The 19,416-nt window shown below is 40.8% G+C and overlaps 1 protein-coding gene across 1 annotated transcript in view; it reads left to right on the top strand.

Moving 5' to 3' along the window:
• The first annotated feature begins 558 nt into the window (after positions 1-558).
• The window catches only part of NID2 (nidogen 2), a 29,584-nt gene continuing 10,726 nt past the window's right edge, over positions 559-19,416 (top strand). The window contains exons 1-10 of the mRNA XM_053474306.1: positions 559-911; positions 3,369-3,671; positions 9,692-9,924; positions 10,635-11,320; positions 12,597-12,746; positions 13,227-13,472; positions 13,945-14,145; positions 14,945-15,172; positions 17,600-17,749; positions 18,475-18,603. Coding sequence (XP_053330281.1) covers positions 708-911; positions 3,369-3,671; positions 9,692-9,924; positions 10,635-11,320; positions 12,597-12,746; positions 13,227-13,472; positions 13,945-14,145; positions 14,945-15,172; positions 17,600-17,749; positions 18,475-18,603 — 2,530 coding nt within the window. The 5' untranslated portion in view covers positions 559-707. The remainder of the gene's footprint in view (positions 912-3,368; positions 3,672-9,691; positions 9,925-10,634; positions 11,321-12,596; positions 12,747-13,226; positions 13,473-13,944; positions 14,146-14,944; positions 15,173-17,599; positions 17,750-18,474; positions 18,604-19,416) is intronic.

Here is a 19,416-nt window from a genome sequence, read left to right on the forward strand (position 1 = left end):
GCAATTGGGAGCTATGTTCACGTTGCGCTGAATGCCAGCTCTGTTTCCAGGAGATCTGAAGCTATTCCCCCTCTCAGTCCAAGTTACCAGCCATGTTTAGTGACACAGTCTTTCCCTGAGCCCTCCCTGGGAACACCCCTGGCCAGCCTGGCACATTTTCGTACCAAGTGGCCACATACCAGGAGCCCATCGCCGGCTGCCCCTAAAGGTCATTGCCCGGGGGTGGGTATAAACTATAAAGTGGTCTTCATGTCTTTTAAGACTCTACATCTTCCTCCTAAGGAACCTCACATTCTGTTTCCCAAAGATGTTCTGCAGCAGCAGCAGCAGTCAATGCACTGGTCTGAGTTGTTTCAATTGGTTCCTTAACCCTTTACGTGTCACATGCAAGGAAGGGGTTAAATATGAGCCGGCTCAGCTTCCGCGATGTCCTCCACACCCACTCTCCAGCCCCGCAGACCCCATGGGCAGGGGGCGATGAGCCAGCTGGAAGCTTCCCACCGGGCAGTGAACATCCTCCCGCATTCCCCACTGGCCGGCAGCATCATCTCCTGGCCAATCCGTGGTCTGGGAAGCAGCTGGGTTCCGCCCACCCAACGAACTGCCTGGGGTCGGATGTGGGAGCTCCTGGGTCAGAATTCCACTGGCTGTGTGCGGGGCGCGGTGCTCATCCCCCTGCCCTCACTCCGATCCGGCTGCCACTCACCATGCGGGACGCGGCTGTTCTGCATGCGCTCCTCTTGCACTGCCTGCTGCTGGGCTTCGCCGCTGCTCTGTCCCGACAGGAGCTCTTCCCTTACGGGGAGCACAGAGGGGATCGGCTCCTGCCAGAAGGAGACGACGAGACCTCCGATGTGGTGACGCTCAGCCAGCCCCTGCTCTTCTATGAAGCCCAGTTTACCCAGCTCTATGTAAGTGCAGCCCTCCTTCATCACATTGATCTGCGGTGATATACCTTACACTGGCATTTGTGCAGACGTGCCACTGCTTAGACAGCTGGGGCCAACTCAGACTGGCAATGATCCACTTACACACTGCCACTGTGCTTATTGCACTCATCTAACCTCTGTGACTGGCACTGATCCCATTCATTCCGCCAACACTGATCCTATTTAGTCAACTGCCACTGATCCCATTCAACCTATTTGCACTGATCCCTCTCAGTCCACTGACACCAGTCACATGCAATCCATTGGTACTGACCCCATTCACTCCACTAGCGCCAATTCCACCCACTGTGCTGGCACTTCTCTCATTAAGTCCACTGGCCCTGATCCCATTGGGTCCACTAGCGCCAAATCCATTCACTGTGCTGGCACTGCTCTCATTCAGCCCACTGGCGCTGATCCCATTTAGTCCACTAGCGCCAAATCCATTCACTGCGCTGGCACCGCTCTCATTCAGTCCACTGGCCCCGATCCCATTCATTCGACTGGTACTGATCCCACACCACTCATTTGCACTGATACCATTCAGTCCACTGGCATCGCTTGCATTTATACCACGCAACACATGTGTATTGATCCAACCATCTGAAGTGATCCTGTTTGACCCATTGCTACTTATCCTATTTGAACAATTCGCTTTATCATGTTAGATCTCTTTTGTCCCTGTGGTCATTGTATTTTAAGAGCAAAATGACGTGTTTATGGAAAAATCAGTACGTGCCCTTTGTAGGGTTAGATATGAATTCATATATTGGAAAAACAGAGGGAAGACATGAAATAATGAAACATGTACATTTTTTCCAGAGTTGTTATTATTTCCTCCCCAACAGACATCTGCACACACAATGGAACTCTATGTATTACCCTAATCATTCATAAGAATCTTATAGATTTCCAACTGTGTTGAAAATTCCAACACAAAGGAATACTTGATGAACATATGGAAACAAAGGAGTTAGTTATAAAGGGCAATTCTGGTGCAAAGTTTTAAAACTGGGTGCAATAATTTCTCTTTAACAAAATAAATGCTTTGGGGAATAAAATTGTGTATTAATATTTGAAATTAATTTCTAACATTCAGCAGGCTGGTGATTAAAATGGTGCTTGCAAAACAATGAAACCCCCGTCTGATTCTGGAGGGGCTACATGAAATCATTGTCAGTACAACGCACATTGGGGCTTCAGCTGCTGTCCATAAATGTTCATTATGGACGAGGACCAGCTGTCTGCAGCTCAGCCAGAGCTCATTGATTGCCCCGCTACAGGGTTAGGGTGGGGTGAAGACACTTCCTTCATATTCTGTGCATTGGCCAATGACTATTTGTAGTTTATAACCATATTGTACAGTTGGGGGAATGTGGTTGTGCGATATAAGTATTAATGTATTATTATTTGGCCAGTTATCCGAATAACCCAAGCAGAATCTTCTATTGCAGTAACTATTAGTGTTATAAGAAAGCCGCTGTCACGCTAATTGTTGCACACAATGACTCCTACAGTTCTCAGCCAGCCTTATCTTCATCATCTGGAGTGGAAATGGTTGCCTGTCTATCGTTCTTATTAGAATACGGCTGCCATGCCACCCTATGACAAGAGTACTAGGATAGGTCCTACTTACCCATTGTACTGTAATAATGTCAGATGGGGTAAGAAAACCCAAGTACAAATTATGCAGTTTATTTAAGGTTGTGCGCTATATGGGGGAGAGGTAGCTTTCGTGGGGCACATCTAAATTCATCCTTGTCCTGATTGCTTTTAGAGTTTAGTTCCACTTAGTTAAGTTCTGACACTCACGTTGTCCTCTGGCCTCCTGGGTTCCCTAGACCAAAGAAAAAGCCACAAGATATTAGAAGATACAGCTCACTGGGCCATATTAATAAAGAACAGGGGATAGAATTTTCCTGCTTTGTCTCATAGATTTTGCCTCTCTACCAATACAGGCTTAAAGACCCAAAAAGTAACCTAAATCCCTAGATCTGCCTCGAAAACCTAGCCTTTAAAGGTTTGAGGGATTACGTTGGAAGTTCTTGTAGAAGTTTCAGATGTTTTATTTTTATGGAAGATACCTGTTAACCGCATGATGGTCACCCAATGACTTCTGATGGCATATTGACTTAAGAGGCAAGAGGTGAGACGTTCCTATAGACTTTCTTTGCATGAAGAAGTCTAAATAAGTGCTAAGTAGATCATCTGTCTACTATCCCGTTAGTCTGTTCTATGCAGTAGTCTAGTTAAGATTGTATTAGAGAAGATGGGTGACATGGGAAGGTGGCCCACATAAGAGTATCTGCCAAGAAGGAAGGACTTGTTTCTTGAATACCGACACTAGGGAACTCGCTACTACCTCACAAGAACAAACACATGATGTAACATTGATCCTGTATGGTATGTGATATAGTCTTCTGTTACTTTGATCTTTAGGTTGGAACCAATGGCATCATCTCAACCCAAGACTTTCCCCGAGAAACCCAATATGTGGATGATGGTTTTCCTACAGATTTTCCACTGATAGCCCCATTCCTGTCTGACATCGATACAAGTAACAGCAGAGGGAAGATTTATTACCGCCAGGATGTTTCTGAGGAGATTTTCAACATTGCAGCCCGCCACATTGATAGAGGTTTCCCGGAGGCCGCCTTCACCCCTACTAACGTTTTCCTTGTCACGTGGGAGAATGTTGGCCCTTACGAAGAAGTCACACGCCATTCTGCATCTTCTAATCGGGTAAGAAATGTGGGAGGCAAACGTGAATCTCATCCACAAAGATGTGAGGAAGACGTTGAAGCAGATTGCATGTTAGATAATAACAGTAAATGAAATTAGGGGTCAATTGGGGTGTCAGAGTATAGAATATCTAGACAGATTGTAGGTTTGATTGTTCTCTTAATATTAATATTAACTGTACACTTTACTTTACACTGTGAGAAATTCAATATTCGACTCACCTGAGATAGAAGCTGCAGCTGCCCTCCATGGTCTGATGATTCTTGTCACTGATTGACTGTGCACGGGGGGGGGACTAAATGGACCCCTACCTGAAGTGTTTGCCAAGCCAGCAAGCTGGAGCTGACTGTCGGGTAACAGATCACATGCCAGGCGATTTGCTTGGTTGGACACATCTCCGGAATGTAAAATAGCAAAATGCAGACCCCCCCCATACATCTGCAAAACATAAATTTAAAGGGACCTTACTATGCAAATCATGGCAGGAGTATACAGTTAATGTTATTTCCAGTTAATTAGCTTTTTTCTTTGTTGGCCATAGAAGAATTAGTCCCTATTGAGAAAATTAGGACAAAGGCGGCCTTCCCGACACACACACACACACACACACACACACACACACACACACACACACACACACACACACACACACATATATACCACATGGGACAGTCCAGTTTTGTAGAGAATTAGTCCCTAGTCATCCATTGAGTGCACGTAAAGTGTATCACTTGACATCGGGTCAGGCGGTTATTTATGTTTCCCGTACCGTAGAGGCTTTAGGTGTAGGTAACACTAAAGACAGCTGCCTAGAAATCTACTAGACAAAGAGCCAATCTGAAAAGAAAACAGATCTGTTTCCTTTCTATTGTACACGGGACACAACTGTCCTAGCAAAAGGCGTTGACAAATATCTGTAGAGATTGAGAGGCAACCAGATCAATTTACAAGCCAATTGCCGTTTGTTAGAAGCCAGTTAGAATGGTACCTTTTTAGGTCTATACAAATATTTCACCAATTTAATGCAATATTATTCTATAAAATTAACAGGTCAATTTGTGGATTTTTGTTAAAAATTTTTTAGTAAACACAATTTACCGTTTATTGCTAATGTCGAGGCTTTTAAAATATATTTGTTTTAGATCAATAGACTTAATGCCTATTGATTTATGGGAATGTAAAAATAGTACATTCAGCTGCTGGACACACTACATGTTGGACTTGTGCATTCTGATTTGTACAAATTTTAATGAAATTTGCCAATTTCATTAATTTGTATGAATTTCCAAAAAATGAGGATGGACCCAAAGAAACAAATGAAAATGAAGCAGAGAATTACAAATTTTCATTTGCATTTTGTTGCTTTCTCATGCTCTCTCTCAATGTCTCCCTACCCTCTCTGCCGACAGGCTCTTTCTTCTTTCTTCGCCTGTTGCTCCCCGTTATCAGCTGTGTTAGCCCTTTGGAGCGCTTCCACAATAGAGAGAAGGCCCCGTGCACACCCTCACCCCAATTGGAACGGGTGAAGAGGCTGTCCCAACCTCGCGGAAGTATGGTGAGAGGCCAGAATAATGCAGAAGTGCTTCTCTTTCTCTGTGAATTCATCTGCAATAATCTGGCTTCTTGAAGTACGTCCGGCGGAGCCACGGTACGCACCACAGGAACAGCTTCTTCCTCCAATCAGGGAAGAGAGTGTACGCGGAGGCTCCACCTTTTTGCGGAAGTGCTCCAGGAGCCTGATTAAGGGAGCTGATATCTAGGAGAAGCAGACTAAGAGAAAAAAGACAGAAGAAAGTGGGACAACAAGAAAAGAAAACTGAGCTGCAAAGAAAGAAAACGGGGACAAGAAAGACGTCGGCAGAGAACATAGGGAGACATTGAGAAAGTGAATGAGAGTGTGAGAGAAGGTGAATGAGACGTGTGAAAGAGTGTTGGGGAGGGTGAGTGATGACTAATTTCTGAATGGAAAAAGCCCCTGAATTTCGTCAGAACCGTCCAAAAAGGAAAAAAAATGTATTTGGTCCATTTGGACAAGTCTAGTAGATGTTCCCCATGGGTTTTATTTGTTATAAGTTATAGATGTGTTGAAGCCATAATACTTCTCTTGTTAGCTGCAAGTGGAAGCTGAATTAGATCTGGTTAGATTTTGAGATACAATCCCTGAATGTATTTTTTTTTCTGATTCTTTTCCTTTAGTATCTCTGTTGCTTTTCCTCCTTTACTTTCATACTCCCGGGAATTCAAATCTTATTTTTGTAATGACCCTTAAAGAAATATTTTCCCAACTTGTTGACTCAGCTGTTCGTGGCTCATCTCCAAGCAAAGATCTTGTTTCCCATCTTAAAAGTTTGTGTTTGTATAGTAAACCCCCATCACAATAGAGAGGTACAGCACCCTGATGTTTAACCCTTTCATGTTAAATACTTGGATGAGGCTCCATCCCTAATGAGTTCTCATGATATTCACCAAAAGCCAACAGCTTGAAGGACATGTTTGAAAAGTGTATCCCATCACGAGGACGCGCATTGGCACATATGTGTCCTTTCTGCATTCACTCACGCTTCTACTTGGATTAAATCCACATCTTGAAGTGGGGGGTAAATGTAGATGATAATGAACAGATTTTGCAATGCTTTTTAGAGCAGGCATTTATTTAAGTTTTGTAAAGCTAAATAAACAAAAAGCAACCCTCATTTATTATTTGGGAAACACACACATATTTGTTATATTTGTTTCTAGAATATACAATCTTTGAGAAAATAGAAAAACCAAATGCGAGGCAGCTGCACATATGGAAGATTGTATATATTTTTTCAATTTGTTTATTTATATTCCAGGGGAAAACTAGCTAATTTTGACCACCTATTTTTTTTTAAATGGGTTTTCAGCCAGTTGTAGGCAAACTAACTGCCTTTTCCCTCCAGCATTAGCTTAGAGATTTGTATGCATTGTGTGCATCAGCATCTATAGAACTGTAGATTTTTTTTTATTGTAAAAATCAGCTTATGATTAAGCATTTTACGGTTTCCAATTTTCTAAGTTACTTATAATTAGTAAATCTTCTTGCACTAGCCTTATTGGATCCTGGGTTTTCTTCCTTCAGTTCAGAGAGTTCAGTAAGTTCTTACAAGCTTCTGTACTCTGTGGGTAACCCTAACCCTCTGTGAGTACTTTAATATGCTTTTTTTTTTTAAAAAAAACCTTACTTGTCATAGAACTTTCAACCCTGCTGCTGCAGCTGCCATCCTTCTCCCTTGTCCCACATTTGTTACTACTGATTTTATGTTTGGAGCAGCCAATCAGTAACAGAAGTGGAGTGTCCCTTTTAATTGTCAGGATGTAAGTAAACGTTAAATGATCTCTTATTTTATTCTTTCCTCTGAAGGTTTAACCACATAAAACATCATGAGAATACTTTTCTATGGCTGCAACCCATCAATGCTTTTGCTTCTTATGGCAATGAAGCATTTCCTGAAAAACGAAAAAAAAGAAGCAAAGTTTTAGTTGCATGAAGAAGTATTTCTGGGAAGAGTCCGGGTATTACAGTAATAGGAAGAATCTTTCTAATTCTAGATTTACCGGTAGTTATAAAGGTTAAATACAGCTGCGTAGGTTGAACAGCACCTTTTAAATGGGTAACCAGAACACGTTTGGCCTCTAAGTTGGTTAAATACTAATCCTGTAATAATTTTTCCCGTGCACATTTTTTTGGGACCTTTGCGTTCCACAGCAGCAGAGAATTTTTTTTTTATTTTAAGCATAGAACCTGATTTGTTTTCCGCAGTCCTGAGCTCAGGATATTACAGAAAGGATGTTGTTGGCAGACTTGGTTTAAATTTTGTGACTGCAAGCCAGGGAAGTTTCAGTGAAATGCCCCGTCATGAGCAGTTGGCACCGGGTTCTAATGGAATCCTTTTTTTCCCCTTTGTAACTGTCGTTTCTACACCAGTGTCATATTTAGAATGAATTATACAGTAAAACAAGGAACTGGACTGTGGGTTCTTAGATATTCTAGCTAATATCACATTTATGAGGGCATCATTCAGGTAAATATGCATGTTTGGGATTCTTTGTTTTAGTGACCATCAGGGCCAGTCATAGTGCCAGGTGAGTCGGGCAGCTGCTTGGGGTGACTGGGCCAGGGGGGCACCTACAGTCATCCGAGAAAATACCCCCAATGTGTAGAAATCAGGAGGATGTGTTTACAAGCAAATGGCAAATGTATCAAAAAGACGTACTCATGCCCGTGTGTGGGGCGGTGGTATATTCAGCCTGGTTGCCTCTCTAGGCCCGACCCAGGGCAGCATCCCTAGTCGCCTCCTCTGCAGTTGGCATCCTAAATGCATTAAAAGACGCTGCTACCTATAAGACACGGTGTGCAGGATATGATGTCATAACCCAACGCCCCATGTCTTAAAGGCATGAAGTGCTTTTTAATGCAGTCTGTGCTAAGCCAGCGCAGCCTCCATAGTGCAAGTAGGCCAGTTGGGAAGATCAAAGGAATTGGCCCATTGTCCAGCGGGAAAACGGGGGGGCTTGGGCGATCTGCTCACCTCGTTTTTGGAGTAGAAGGCCTGCAGCCCTAGGTTTAGTCGGCCAAGACCTGGATACGTCCCTGATGTGGGGCGACCAAGATACTTCTTGCCTGGGGTGCCATTTGATTGAGGCCCTCATGCCCACGGTGGTCTAAACTTTTAAGGCTAAGACCATAATAAGCTACAATGCACTCCTTGCACTGTTCTGTTTGATATCGTTGGACAGTCCTAAGAAGAATTTGGCAGAAAATATTCCTGGCACCGGACCACTAAATCCTAAGATTGCCAATTAAAGACATATTGTTATTGTTCACAACAACCCCAGATAACCTTTCATTCCCTCGCAGCTTCAACTCCTAAGTCTGTCTTCTATTAATAGTGATGGGAGTAGCACGGCAGCAAAATCTTGGATTATAAAACTGACCTATAATATTTGTATTAAGTTATTTCAATTAAACATAACTAGCTTGTATAACAGAGGCTTATAGCCATGGATAGCAGGCCGACACTGCAGCAGTTAGTCAGCTGCCCATTGCCAGGGGGAAGACTCTGCAGTCTAATATAAAGTGATCGTTGGCTCCCTAGGAGGTGGCACAGTATGGGCGCAGAGGTCCCCGAAATCCTTCTAAAGTGTCAAGAGACAAAAGCCCTGAGACCTTATTCATTGGATTCCCTCTCTATAGACACATTGCAGACTCAGTGTGACATCTCAGAAATAATGAAGTAAGCCCTTGAATGAGTGGCTTTTTTTGTTTAGCACCAGAGGATGTGATTATGTTTTATTAACCTTTTCTGGCACTAAAGGGGTTAAACATACAGCAAAGGCCACTTACTTTATAAAAATAGTAATTTTAGATTTTTTTTTTGCCAAAGAATGCTTTATTTTAATGAGAAATAGTGAATTTACCACCCTGCAAAACTCCAGATTACTCTGAAATTTAATTATCATTCGTATTCAATATATTTTGTCAAATTGTGACGACAGTGTGCCTCACCAGACATTATCGTAGAGAAACCCTTTTGTTTTTGCATACCCTACCTGCTCTATATGGAGAATCATAAACAGCATTAGTTACAAAAAATGTAGCCTTATTGTTTTGTTTAGAAATTGTTTCATTTTACATCTTGTTGCCTGTTTGTGTTCATTCTGATAAGATACTTTGGTGTTTAAAGTGTCGCATTAAGCAGGGCCATCCCTGAGGGCCATCCGGTGTAAAGATGGATTGTATAGGCGAGTTCTGTCCCAACAGTTAACACGAATTAAAATGCTCTACAGAAAGAATCCCCCCTATGCATTTGCAAGGGGGCATCACGAAAAAAGTGACCAATTGATGGTGCTATATAAACAAATAAATAATAACAGTGAACGTACCATATATGCTACAAGCAGAAATAACTACAGGAAAGGTAAATGTAATTAGACTTAAAAATATATTCCTGCACACTTCACATATTTCCATGTTAATATGTTCTTTCTTCTTCCAGTTCAATACATTCCAAGCGGTTCTGGCTTACGATGAGTCGGATGCCTACGCTATATTCCTTTATCCTGAAGATGGGCTTCAGTTTTTCGGGACACGTCCCAAGGAATCCTACAACGTGAACCTTGAGCTCCCGGCCCGCGTGGGTTTTAGTCGAGGAGAGTCTGAATCAATGAAAAGGGAGGCTCCTTTTTACAGCGTGACCAGCAATGAACAGTCTGTGAAAAACCTTTATCAGTAAGTGGTGCAGCATTCCCAATAATCCGGCCGGGGCGCCGTAGCGGATGCGCGACGTGTTGCTCTGAATACGGAGAGACTTTTGTCTTGCATTGTCCAGGAATTTCCTGTAGATTTAATATGTCAGCCCGCTTTCCAGGACATTTGTCAGCTCTACAATAGAGTATGTTGGTTTCAGAGCATACTGACAGCCTGTTAGAGACCAGGCCATCGGGTATTCTGCATATTAGCTACACTTTGAGACTAGGCAACAAGAAAGCATTGATCTTGCTTTATGTATTGCTATACAATGTATAGATCAAAAGCATTTACTACATAATGTTTGCTGAACGACTAAAATGTTGCTACTCACCAACGGGATATACAATTACTTCCCTGTCTGTTTTTATTATTTAGAAACATAGAATTTGTCTACGGATAATAACTATTTTGCCTATTCGCCTATTTTTAGATCTAATGCTTGATCACATCTAGATATACCTCTCCAATGCATGCTTAATTTCCCTCATTTTGTTAACCACTTCTGTTAGGTGGCTGTTCTACTTATCTACGACCCTCTTAGTAAAGTAAAACTTCTTTACGTTATATCGAAGCCTCTGACCCGCTAGTTTTAGATTATGGCCTTTTGTTCTAACATTTATGTTCATTCTGTGTATTTGGTCTTGTACTCCAACTGTTTAAATGCCTGTAAATGTTTTTTGTTTAAATAGGTCAGGGAACGTTGGAATTCCTGGCGTGTGGATCTTTCACATTGGTAGCATTTCTGAGCTCGATAATGTAATCCCAGCCAAATTTGAGAAGCCTCCCACTAGCGAATGGATGGTACCACTGGACAATTTGCACACCGGCCACACTGAAATTCAGCCAAATGAAAACCTAGACACTGAAGAAGGCATCGACTACCCAGAGTCTTTCTATGATGAGAACGGGGATGACTTGGAGTACCCTACCAGTGAAATCACAGAACTGGAAACACACGATCCATACACGGAACGTGACCATAACACTGGATCTCAAGGCCCCCTAGACATCGAGGACACTGATTCAAAAACATCCAGCTCAGAAGTTGAGTCTGACTTACATTATTCACCAGTAAATGAGCCCATATCACCTTATTATCCAGAGGCAAACATCCCATACCAACCTACCGAGTCAGACAGAGAGGTGACGGAGCCTCTTGTGGAACCTCAAGTCCATCCGGGAGAGAACTCTGTGACTGATGAGTCCTCCCTTAATAAAAATCTCAGCCTTGATCCGGAAATTGGTGCTACGCCTGCAAATCCTGATGTTCTCACAGGGTACCCAGATGGTGAACTGGATTCATTTGGTCAACCCCTTCCTGAAACCAGTTTCGGGAGGAGTCGCATTCATGGGGATGTTGGATTGGACGCGGACGGTAATAGAAGCGTCATAATTATTATATATACCTTTTAGCTCTGCCTTGGATTACTTGTGGCGTGGAGTGTGTTGGATCCACCTACAATATTTATATGGATAATTTTGTGGTATGAATGAGAAAATATTAGATACGGTAGTGTTAATAAATCTGTATTGATAGTCTAGTTATTATATATATATAATTATGTATTTTTGTCTTATATGTATGAAAAATGACTTATAGGACCATATTAATCAAGCGTAAATGGTATCAGTAGACAAATTCTATTTCCTCTGGTTTTGCTGTGATTAAATTTAGTCCACGCCATATAACGTGTTTTTACAAATTTAGATATTTAGTTTTAGATAATTTGGGTTTTGGCTTCCAGTATCTAATGAGTGTGCTCGGAGTTCAGTAATTCCCATCATCCATTTACGTCATTCTGATTGGCTGCTCCTTTTGTATCTTTTTATATCAGTGAAATAACCCGTACCGGCAGCCAATATGCCTCCCCCCCCCCATAGCAATAGCTGCCTACTGAGATAATGTGTCTGCTGATGGCAGACAAAATGTTCCAATTTGTTATATGTCCGGTACATAGACGTACTACATCTTTAAAAAAAAATAGATATATTATTATTGTTTTATATAGCACCATCAAATTCCGTAGCGCTGTGCAATGAGTAGACAGGACATAACAAGTAGCATGTAACATAACAATTTTACTTACAGAGACAACAGGTGAGGAGGGCCCTGCTCAAACGAGCTTACAATCTAAACAGAACCGTTGAATGTTTAATTCTATTTATTTATCCATTCATCGTGTCATCTCAGCAAAATGTAACTACTCCTAGTTTTAGTTTCTCCCAAAGTATTTGCGGTAAAATGGTCATTTTTAAAATGTTTTCTAACCATAACCAAGTACCCTGGACACTATGCAGAATAGTGCACTGCTTTTTCTGAACGCTTATTTTCTTTCATGTTATGATAATCACAAATAACAATCTGTCATATTTCCAAATTCCTACATTTTACAATCCAATAATATGCATTATTTTATTAAAATAAGTAAAGCATGTGTATCGGAAACCCAAGTTATCTCTATACGATGGTAGCAGCCGTCTTTCCAACCCAATATACAATTAGACTGATTCGAAAGCATACACGCTATATGTATCTTTAAATAGATTAATCTGAGTATGTGACTCTATTCTATGTTGATGACAATGCCCCTTTAAACTACCATATGATTTTAATTACTGTATATTCTTTTATTTATTTATTTGTTACCCAGTTTTAACTTACAATCCTGTGAACAAAGAAACTTGTGATCGCAAACACGGACACTGTTCCCAACATGCTTTCTGTGCCGATTATTCCACCGGATACTGTTGTCATTGTCATGACACGTACTATGGAAATGGGATACATTGTTTACCAAAAGGTACTTCATCATTTTAAGATAAACATACATATACTCTGTGTGTGTGTGTGTGTGTGTGTGTATGTGTGTGTATTGACACTATTAGCAGGAGTTATAGAAGAGAAGCATATCCATTTTTTGTAAAATAAGGCTTTTGAGAAGCAGATAACAGAATATTTCAGCACATTTCTAGCGTTCTTTCAAACTGCCTTTTATGTCTTTTTTATTTCTTTTCCTCTTTTAATCTCTGTCCATCCAAATCTTTATCTCAGTTCTCCTCCCCCTCATCTCACCCCAGGCCTTCTCTTACTTTGGTCACAAACTCATAATGAAGCTCATAATGAAGTTCTTAATGCCACATCTTAATTTTAAAGCTAAAAAGATTGTAACCTTTAACCTTAGGCTTCCAAAGTTATGAAGTGGATATCCCACATAGAACCATGGTGTTTGCTCTGATGTATTTAAACCGTTAATATCTAAACAACTCGTGTCCCTTATCAGGTGCTCCACACCGTGTTAATGGAAAAGTGAGCGGACGCATCCTCGTGGGGCAAACGCCGGTTACTTTTGAAGGTGCAGACTTGCATGCGTATGTCGTGGTAAATGATGGAAGAGCTTATACAGCCATTAGCCAAGTCCCCGAGCCAGCGTCTTGGTCTTTAGCACCATTAACGCCCATCGGAGGCCTCTTTGGTTGGCTTTTTGCCCTGGAAAGACCCGGCCACCTAAATGGCTTCAGTGTTACAGGTAAGTAAATAATATATCTATAGATGGAGATACTAATGGTCAAGGATGGTCTCTCCATCTGTTGTTCGTTTTTAATGGATGTCGCACAGCAGATGTTTATGTTTGTGATATTATTGTCATGGCCAAAAATAACAATATTGGGATATCTCAGTGGTAGATTTCATGAAATGATTAAGCAATGAGTGTCGAGGGTCCTGAGAGTAGAGGATGATGGCCAGAGTTCCATTTAAGAATGTTGAAATCTAGCATTGCAAAATGTCACAATGATCCTGCAGGGACAGTTGCATCATATGGTTCTGGCAATATTTAAATAATTTTTTATTTTAGAGAGAATATAATTATTTTATAAATGTTTAGAAACAAGAGATCATACCTTCAATATCTATGTAACTGACATGTCCCAGGTATGTGTCAAAGAGTGAGTCAATCTGTAGTTGTTTTAGGTATTAAACTATTTTGTTTGTTTTTGAAGGTGCTAAATTTGTTCACAATATTGAAGTTACATTTTACCCCGGTGAAGAGGTTGTTCATGTCGTACAGACTGCTGATGGCTTTGATTCCGAGAATTATATCAATCTGAAAACTAAAATTCAGGGGAAAATTCCTTATATTTCACAGACCTCAACCATCCAGATCCACCCTTACAGTGAACTGTACCATTACTCGGGGTCAGGTAAGTGTCCAGGCTTGTCCATAGCGCTGAGGATTTTAAGGGTGATGCAAACCCATGTGGGCAGACATGCTGAGAATGTGATGCAGCGGTTTAAAGCTTTCCAATGGAGGGTAATACGGTGGACTCTTCTAATGTACACAACTGATATTATTTGCTAGAACTGGGTTAGATCAGGTTCATCTCTTTAAATGCCAATTTCAAAATAATTTGTAAGACACCCTAACCAATAAACAAACACACAGGTGGGCCAAGACCATCCAGGGCCCCATGCCATGGTCCTCTCACTTGCCTCCCATCTCCATACGCAATGCATTTCTAAACGTATATGATTCACGAAGGATACTTATGCATGGGCAGGAAACCATCTTCCACACACTTGGTTAATTTTACATTGTGGGGACAGCTGTATATCGAAAAACTATCACCAAGTGTTTCTGATGACCAAACCTGGGAACTTTATGGTCCAGAAAAGCCCAGGTCCCTCTCCAGCTCTAGACCCAGTGACCAACCTCTTGGTCCACCACTGTTTGCACTGTGGCTAACTCAACAGGATAATTATTATTAATTCATTTTTACAGCACCATCTTATTCCACGGTGCTGTAATGGTTCCTCTTTTGAGACTAATCAAAATACAACAGTGCACTATAGAATAAATTAAAGTATTAAAGACTACTTACAAAGATTACCGCCACATTGAATTCTAGACTTGCCTTACCTGGAAAAAAGATATTTATGTATTTTGCTATATAAAATTTCACGAGGTGTCTGCTTCTAATAAATATCTCTCTTTATATTTAGTGGTGACTTCCACTGCAACGAGAGAATACTCAGTGACTCTGGAATCTAATGAAGTTCAAAGATACTCTTATCGCATTCGCCAAAATATTACATACTATGACTGCAGCCACTCACAAAGATTTCCTCCTAACGCACAGAAGCTGAGTGTGGATCGAGTGTTTGCTCTCTACAACAAGGATGAGAAAGTTGTGCGCTTTGCGATCACCAACCACATTGGATCGGTTCATGGTAAGCTGTGAGACATTGTTTATTATGTGTGGAGCGATAAGCCTGTGGACCAGTGTTGTACAAATTTTTATGACAGAGCTTCTCATTTATGAACAGAGACTTTAGTTAATTTTGATTTGACCCCGACCGGTTGACAATAATCTGTCCCATTACAAGTCAGGAAAGTAGGAGACCCATCATCTATAAAGTGAGGAGGAACTCACTAATTTTAGAGTCTTTTATATATGGAAACTCATACATGGACAATTGGAACATCTCCTGCATCTCCAGGCTTCCAGAAGTTGTCCAGAGACTTACTGATTTATTTGGAGCTCAGCTTGGGGAAACCCAAAGCATTTTAGAAACATAGAATTTGATGGCAGATAAGACTCAACCCATCTAGTCTGCCCATTTTCTTTCTGTTGTAAAAGATGCAAACATATTTTGATCCTTGATTGTGATTTTCAGGATAGCCGGGTGCCTATCGTATGCATATTTGAATGCTACCATTTATCTAGCACCTCTCAGTGATGTAAAAATTCCTAAAATTACATCTAAGCCTCAACCTAAGCCATAGACTTTCACTAAGTGAAATTAAATAGTACATCTTATTTAAAAAACAAAGACTTCTGGCAGTAAGGGCTGTCATCATGGAATCATAAAGTGTCCTCTGCTTTGTTTTACATTCTTTGCCTAGGTTGTTCAATTCATACTCAACGCCATGACATAGATACTAGATAAAGATATTAAATGATGGCAGCCGTGGCCTATAATTCCTGTTGTAGATGATAGCCCAATTACGGGACACAGGATACCTCTGTCTTGTGGAACATATTGGGAGTTGTAGTACACTCGGTAGGGTGTCTACTTCATCATTTAACAATAAAGTAGGATTTCCCCATTTCTTTTCTCTTTTTATTCTTTCAGCTGGTTTTATTATGTGTGTTCATATGCTGGCTGAGGGCAGGCAGGGTCTACTTGTCTGATTTCTCGTGTAACAATGTCCCTCTTCTGTTCTTTAATAGCCTGAGTAATTTGGCTCAGCCTTTTGGGTCAGGAAGTCAAGGAATATAATGTCTACCATAAAATATCCCGAAGAAGGGAAATACTATTCATTAGCTAGACACAAAGAGCAGGAGATAAAGATCCCTATGAGAATGTCAGAGGAACAAAGCGAGCTGGATGTGTGAGGGCGGATTACATGCTTGTGAAAAGCAAATGGTGTCTTTAGTTGTCTGGATTAACAAACTGATGTAAAGGGGAATCTTGCTGAGCCGTAAATTGTCCGAGCACTTAAAGAATGGGCTCTCATCAGGAGCCCCTGAATGGGGTGTGAAAAACTTAATGAGCCGTCCTTTCATCCAGAATTGCATTGGGAAGATGTGTGCTTTTTTCTTTATATTGCAAGATTTTTTTTGCCTGAATTCAGAGTTTCTTAAACTTTTTCTCTCCATCCCCTCACATCTTCTTACCACCGATTCAACACTAATAAAAAATTACCAGCATATAATTAGTAAATATCTCGTGTAAATATACATGTAGAAAACTACAATGAATCCTGCAGGTATTTGTGGCCTGGGGGGGCCTGATCCAGCACTTTCCCCTAAGGTCAAATAGGTACTTAGAGCAGGGGCCGTAAAGAGATAACAGACACTTACAGTTCTGCTCATCCCAACAGCCCTTCCCCTTCATAAACTGTGAAGACATAATAAAAAAAAGCAGATCCAGCCCCCCAAAAATGGAGGATCACAGTTCCCAGGGGATTCCCATCCCCCACACAGTGTGCACAGTAAAATGTAAAGAATTTTTTACAATGTTGGACAGTTTTGCCCCCTCTGTTTCTACCCCACAGTGAGGAGGACTGATTCCCGGTCAGATACACACGTGTGTGTGTGTGTGCATTACACACGTGTGTGTGTGTGTGTGCGTGTGCATTACACACGTGTGTGTGTGTGTGTGTGCATTCAGTGTCTCCTGTCCCAGATAAGAATTTATTTGGGGTTACTATCCCCTGAAAGGGCTGGATCATCTCTGAAATAAAAAATGCATATTTGTTTTGCTTTCTGTCCACCCTCCATCCCAAACTTACCAGGTGGGGGAAACGTCCATCGATCCTTCAGCATGTAACAGTTTGGCCAAGGGGTGGGAATGGTCCAATGAAAATCTACTATAATTTTCAATCATTTGTTATGTACTAACTTGCAGCAACAAGTCAAATTAACACTGACTTATTGTATGACTTAACTGAAATATTTTACTCAAATTTATCACATAGCAATTTTTTTTTTTAATATAAAGCAAAATAATTTACAATATGGCTGCCCTCAGTTGACCCGTATAGTTAACTGATGATTTTTGGGTTATTCGAGAACTATTCTATAGTGATATGTTTTCATTTTGATTTGGATTAACAGTACTTATTACAAACGTATTTATTTTTTATTTTAGAAATGGGTGGTCAGGATTCTACAGAGGTTAACCCTTGCTATGATGGCACCCATTTATGTGACACAAAAGCCCGCTGCCAGCCTGCCTCAGGACTCAACTACTCCTGTGTGTGCGCATCCGGGTTCCAGGGAGATGGCCGCGAGTGCACCGGTAAGCGGATCCGTACCATGAATATTTCCCTTCTAATGGTCTGATTGTTAGATGTTGGTATTAAAAGAAATAGCTCAGTTAAAAGTGACTACCAATGTTTTTTAAATATGTTACTGCTTTCGGTTATAAAACAACATTAATTTTCACATAATATACTAAACTAGCCCATGTGTGTCACATATATGTGTTTTCTTTCTGCTATCTTAGCACACCCTGACTCCTTATCGTCTGTGGAGAAAAGGACTTCATTAGCATTGCCATAAAGCACCAGCTCAGTGTGGTGTTTGACCACAATGTCAGCCTCTAGGTCTCTAAATAAGCGTTTATTGGAAGAAATGTTACTATTTTCTTCAGTGCTAAACTACTTTACTGTATACAGCACCGCATTTAAATGGAAGGCTACTGACTTAAAAAATCTCACCACACATAACACCATTGTGATACTTATTGGTTAGACATTTTAATCTAATTGCCTATTCTTATTGTCCTGTTCATTCACATCTTTTGGTCTCCTTGATTTCAAGAATGAACAGGTGATGTGATATAGAATGAGCCTATGTCCAATTCCACAATACATCTAATAATACTCTAATGGAAGAAAGAAAATTAACTTTGTTTATTACCATGTTACTTTAGAATTCAAAGCTAAAATTAATGATTTTTTGTGTATTAATTACTTTAATTTATTTTTTTATCTACTTTCTGTTGTGTGTTATTTTTGTCAGATGTTGACGAGTGTGAAGTTGGAATACCCCGATGTGGACAGAATACTATGTGCATCAACCTTCCAGGAAGCTACAAGTGCGAATGTCTGAATGAGTACTCATTTTCTGAAGACGGCCACAACTGTGTGTGTAAGTGCCTTCACTGGCTTCCAGCACTGCCCCAAGGCTCTCTGCCTCTCAGGCGAAGAATAGGAGGGGTATTCACTAAAAAATGACACTTCTGACTTAATTAGAGTGAATTTCTCCTACGGGAGGAACTGAGTTAGCTCTGTATAATGTATAGTTAAACTGGTGGCTTTTCACTGTGCATTATGCAAGAGCAACTCAGCCCTGGCAGGAGAAGCTCACAAAGGGATTACCATTGATGAAACATTTAAATTGGCAAAAAAAAGTATTTAATCTCACCGAATGACTTTGGTGTCTTCTCCTACTTTACCTGGTGTCATTATTGTATTCTAATATGAGGAAAAATAGTAATCTCTTCTTTTGTCCTCCCACATTCCTGAATGTTCTCAATTATTCCAGTTAAATATGTTCTTTCCTTGATATCAACAGACAGGTCTCCTAACAAACTGATTTCCCATAGCACTCTACGGCCATACAATCACTTCTGTTGTATGACCATACAGACAATTCTATTGTAGACCTTCCATAAAACATGTTTCTTAGATATACAAAAGAGATGACCATCCGGTAGGTAATGTCCTCTGTAAGGTTTGTGACACATTTCAGACCATCAGTGGTCAATCTATGCTCTTATTCGGGAGCTGTCACCAACACAACCTTTGGCATGGCTGAATTCATATAACTTTCTGTTTCGCAACCCATATTTATTTCACCTCGTCCGTGCAAAGGTAGCCTGAACCAATCAACAAAACAAAGCAGATTAACAAAAGGAGAGAGAAAACATAAGGTGAAGGAACAATCATGGAGCTCTCTAGA

This window comes from Spea bombifrons, chromosome 9 (genome assembly GCF_027358695.1).
Source record: "Spea bombifrons isolate aSpeBom1 chromosome 9, aSpeBom1.2.pri, whole genome shotgun sequence".
NCBI classification, from domain to species: Eukaryota; Metazoa; Chordata; class Amphibia; order Anura; family Pelobatidae; genus Spea; species Spea bombifrons.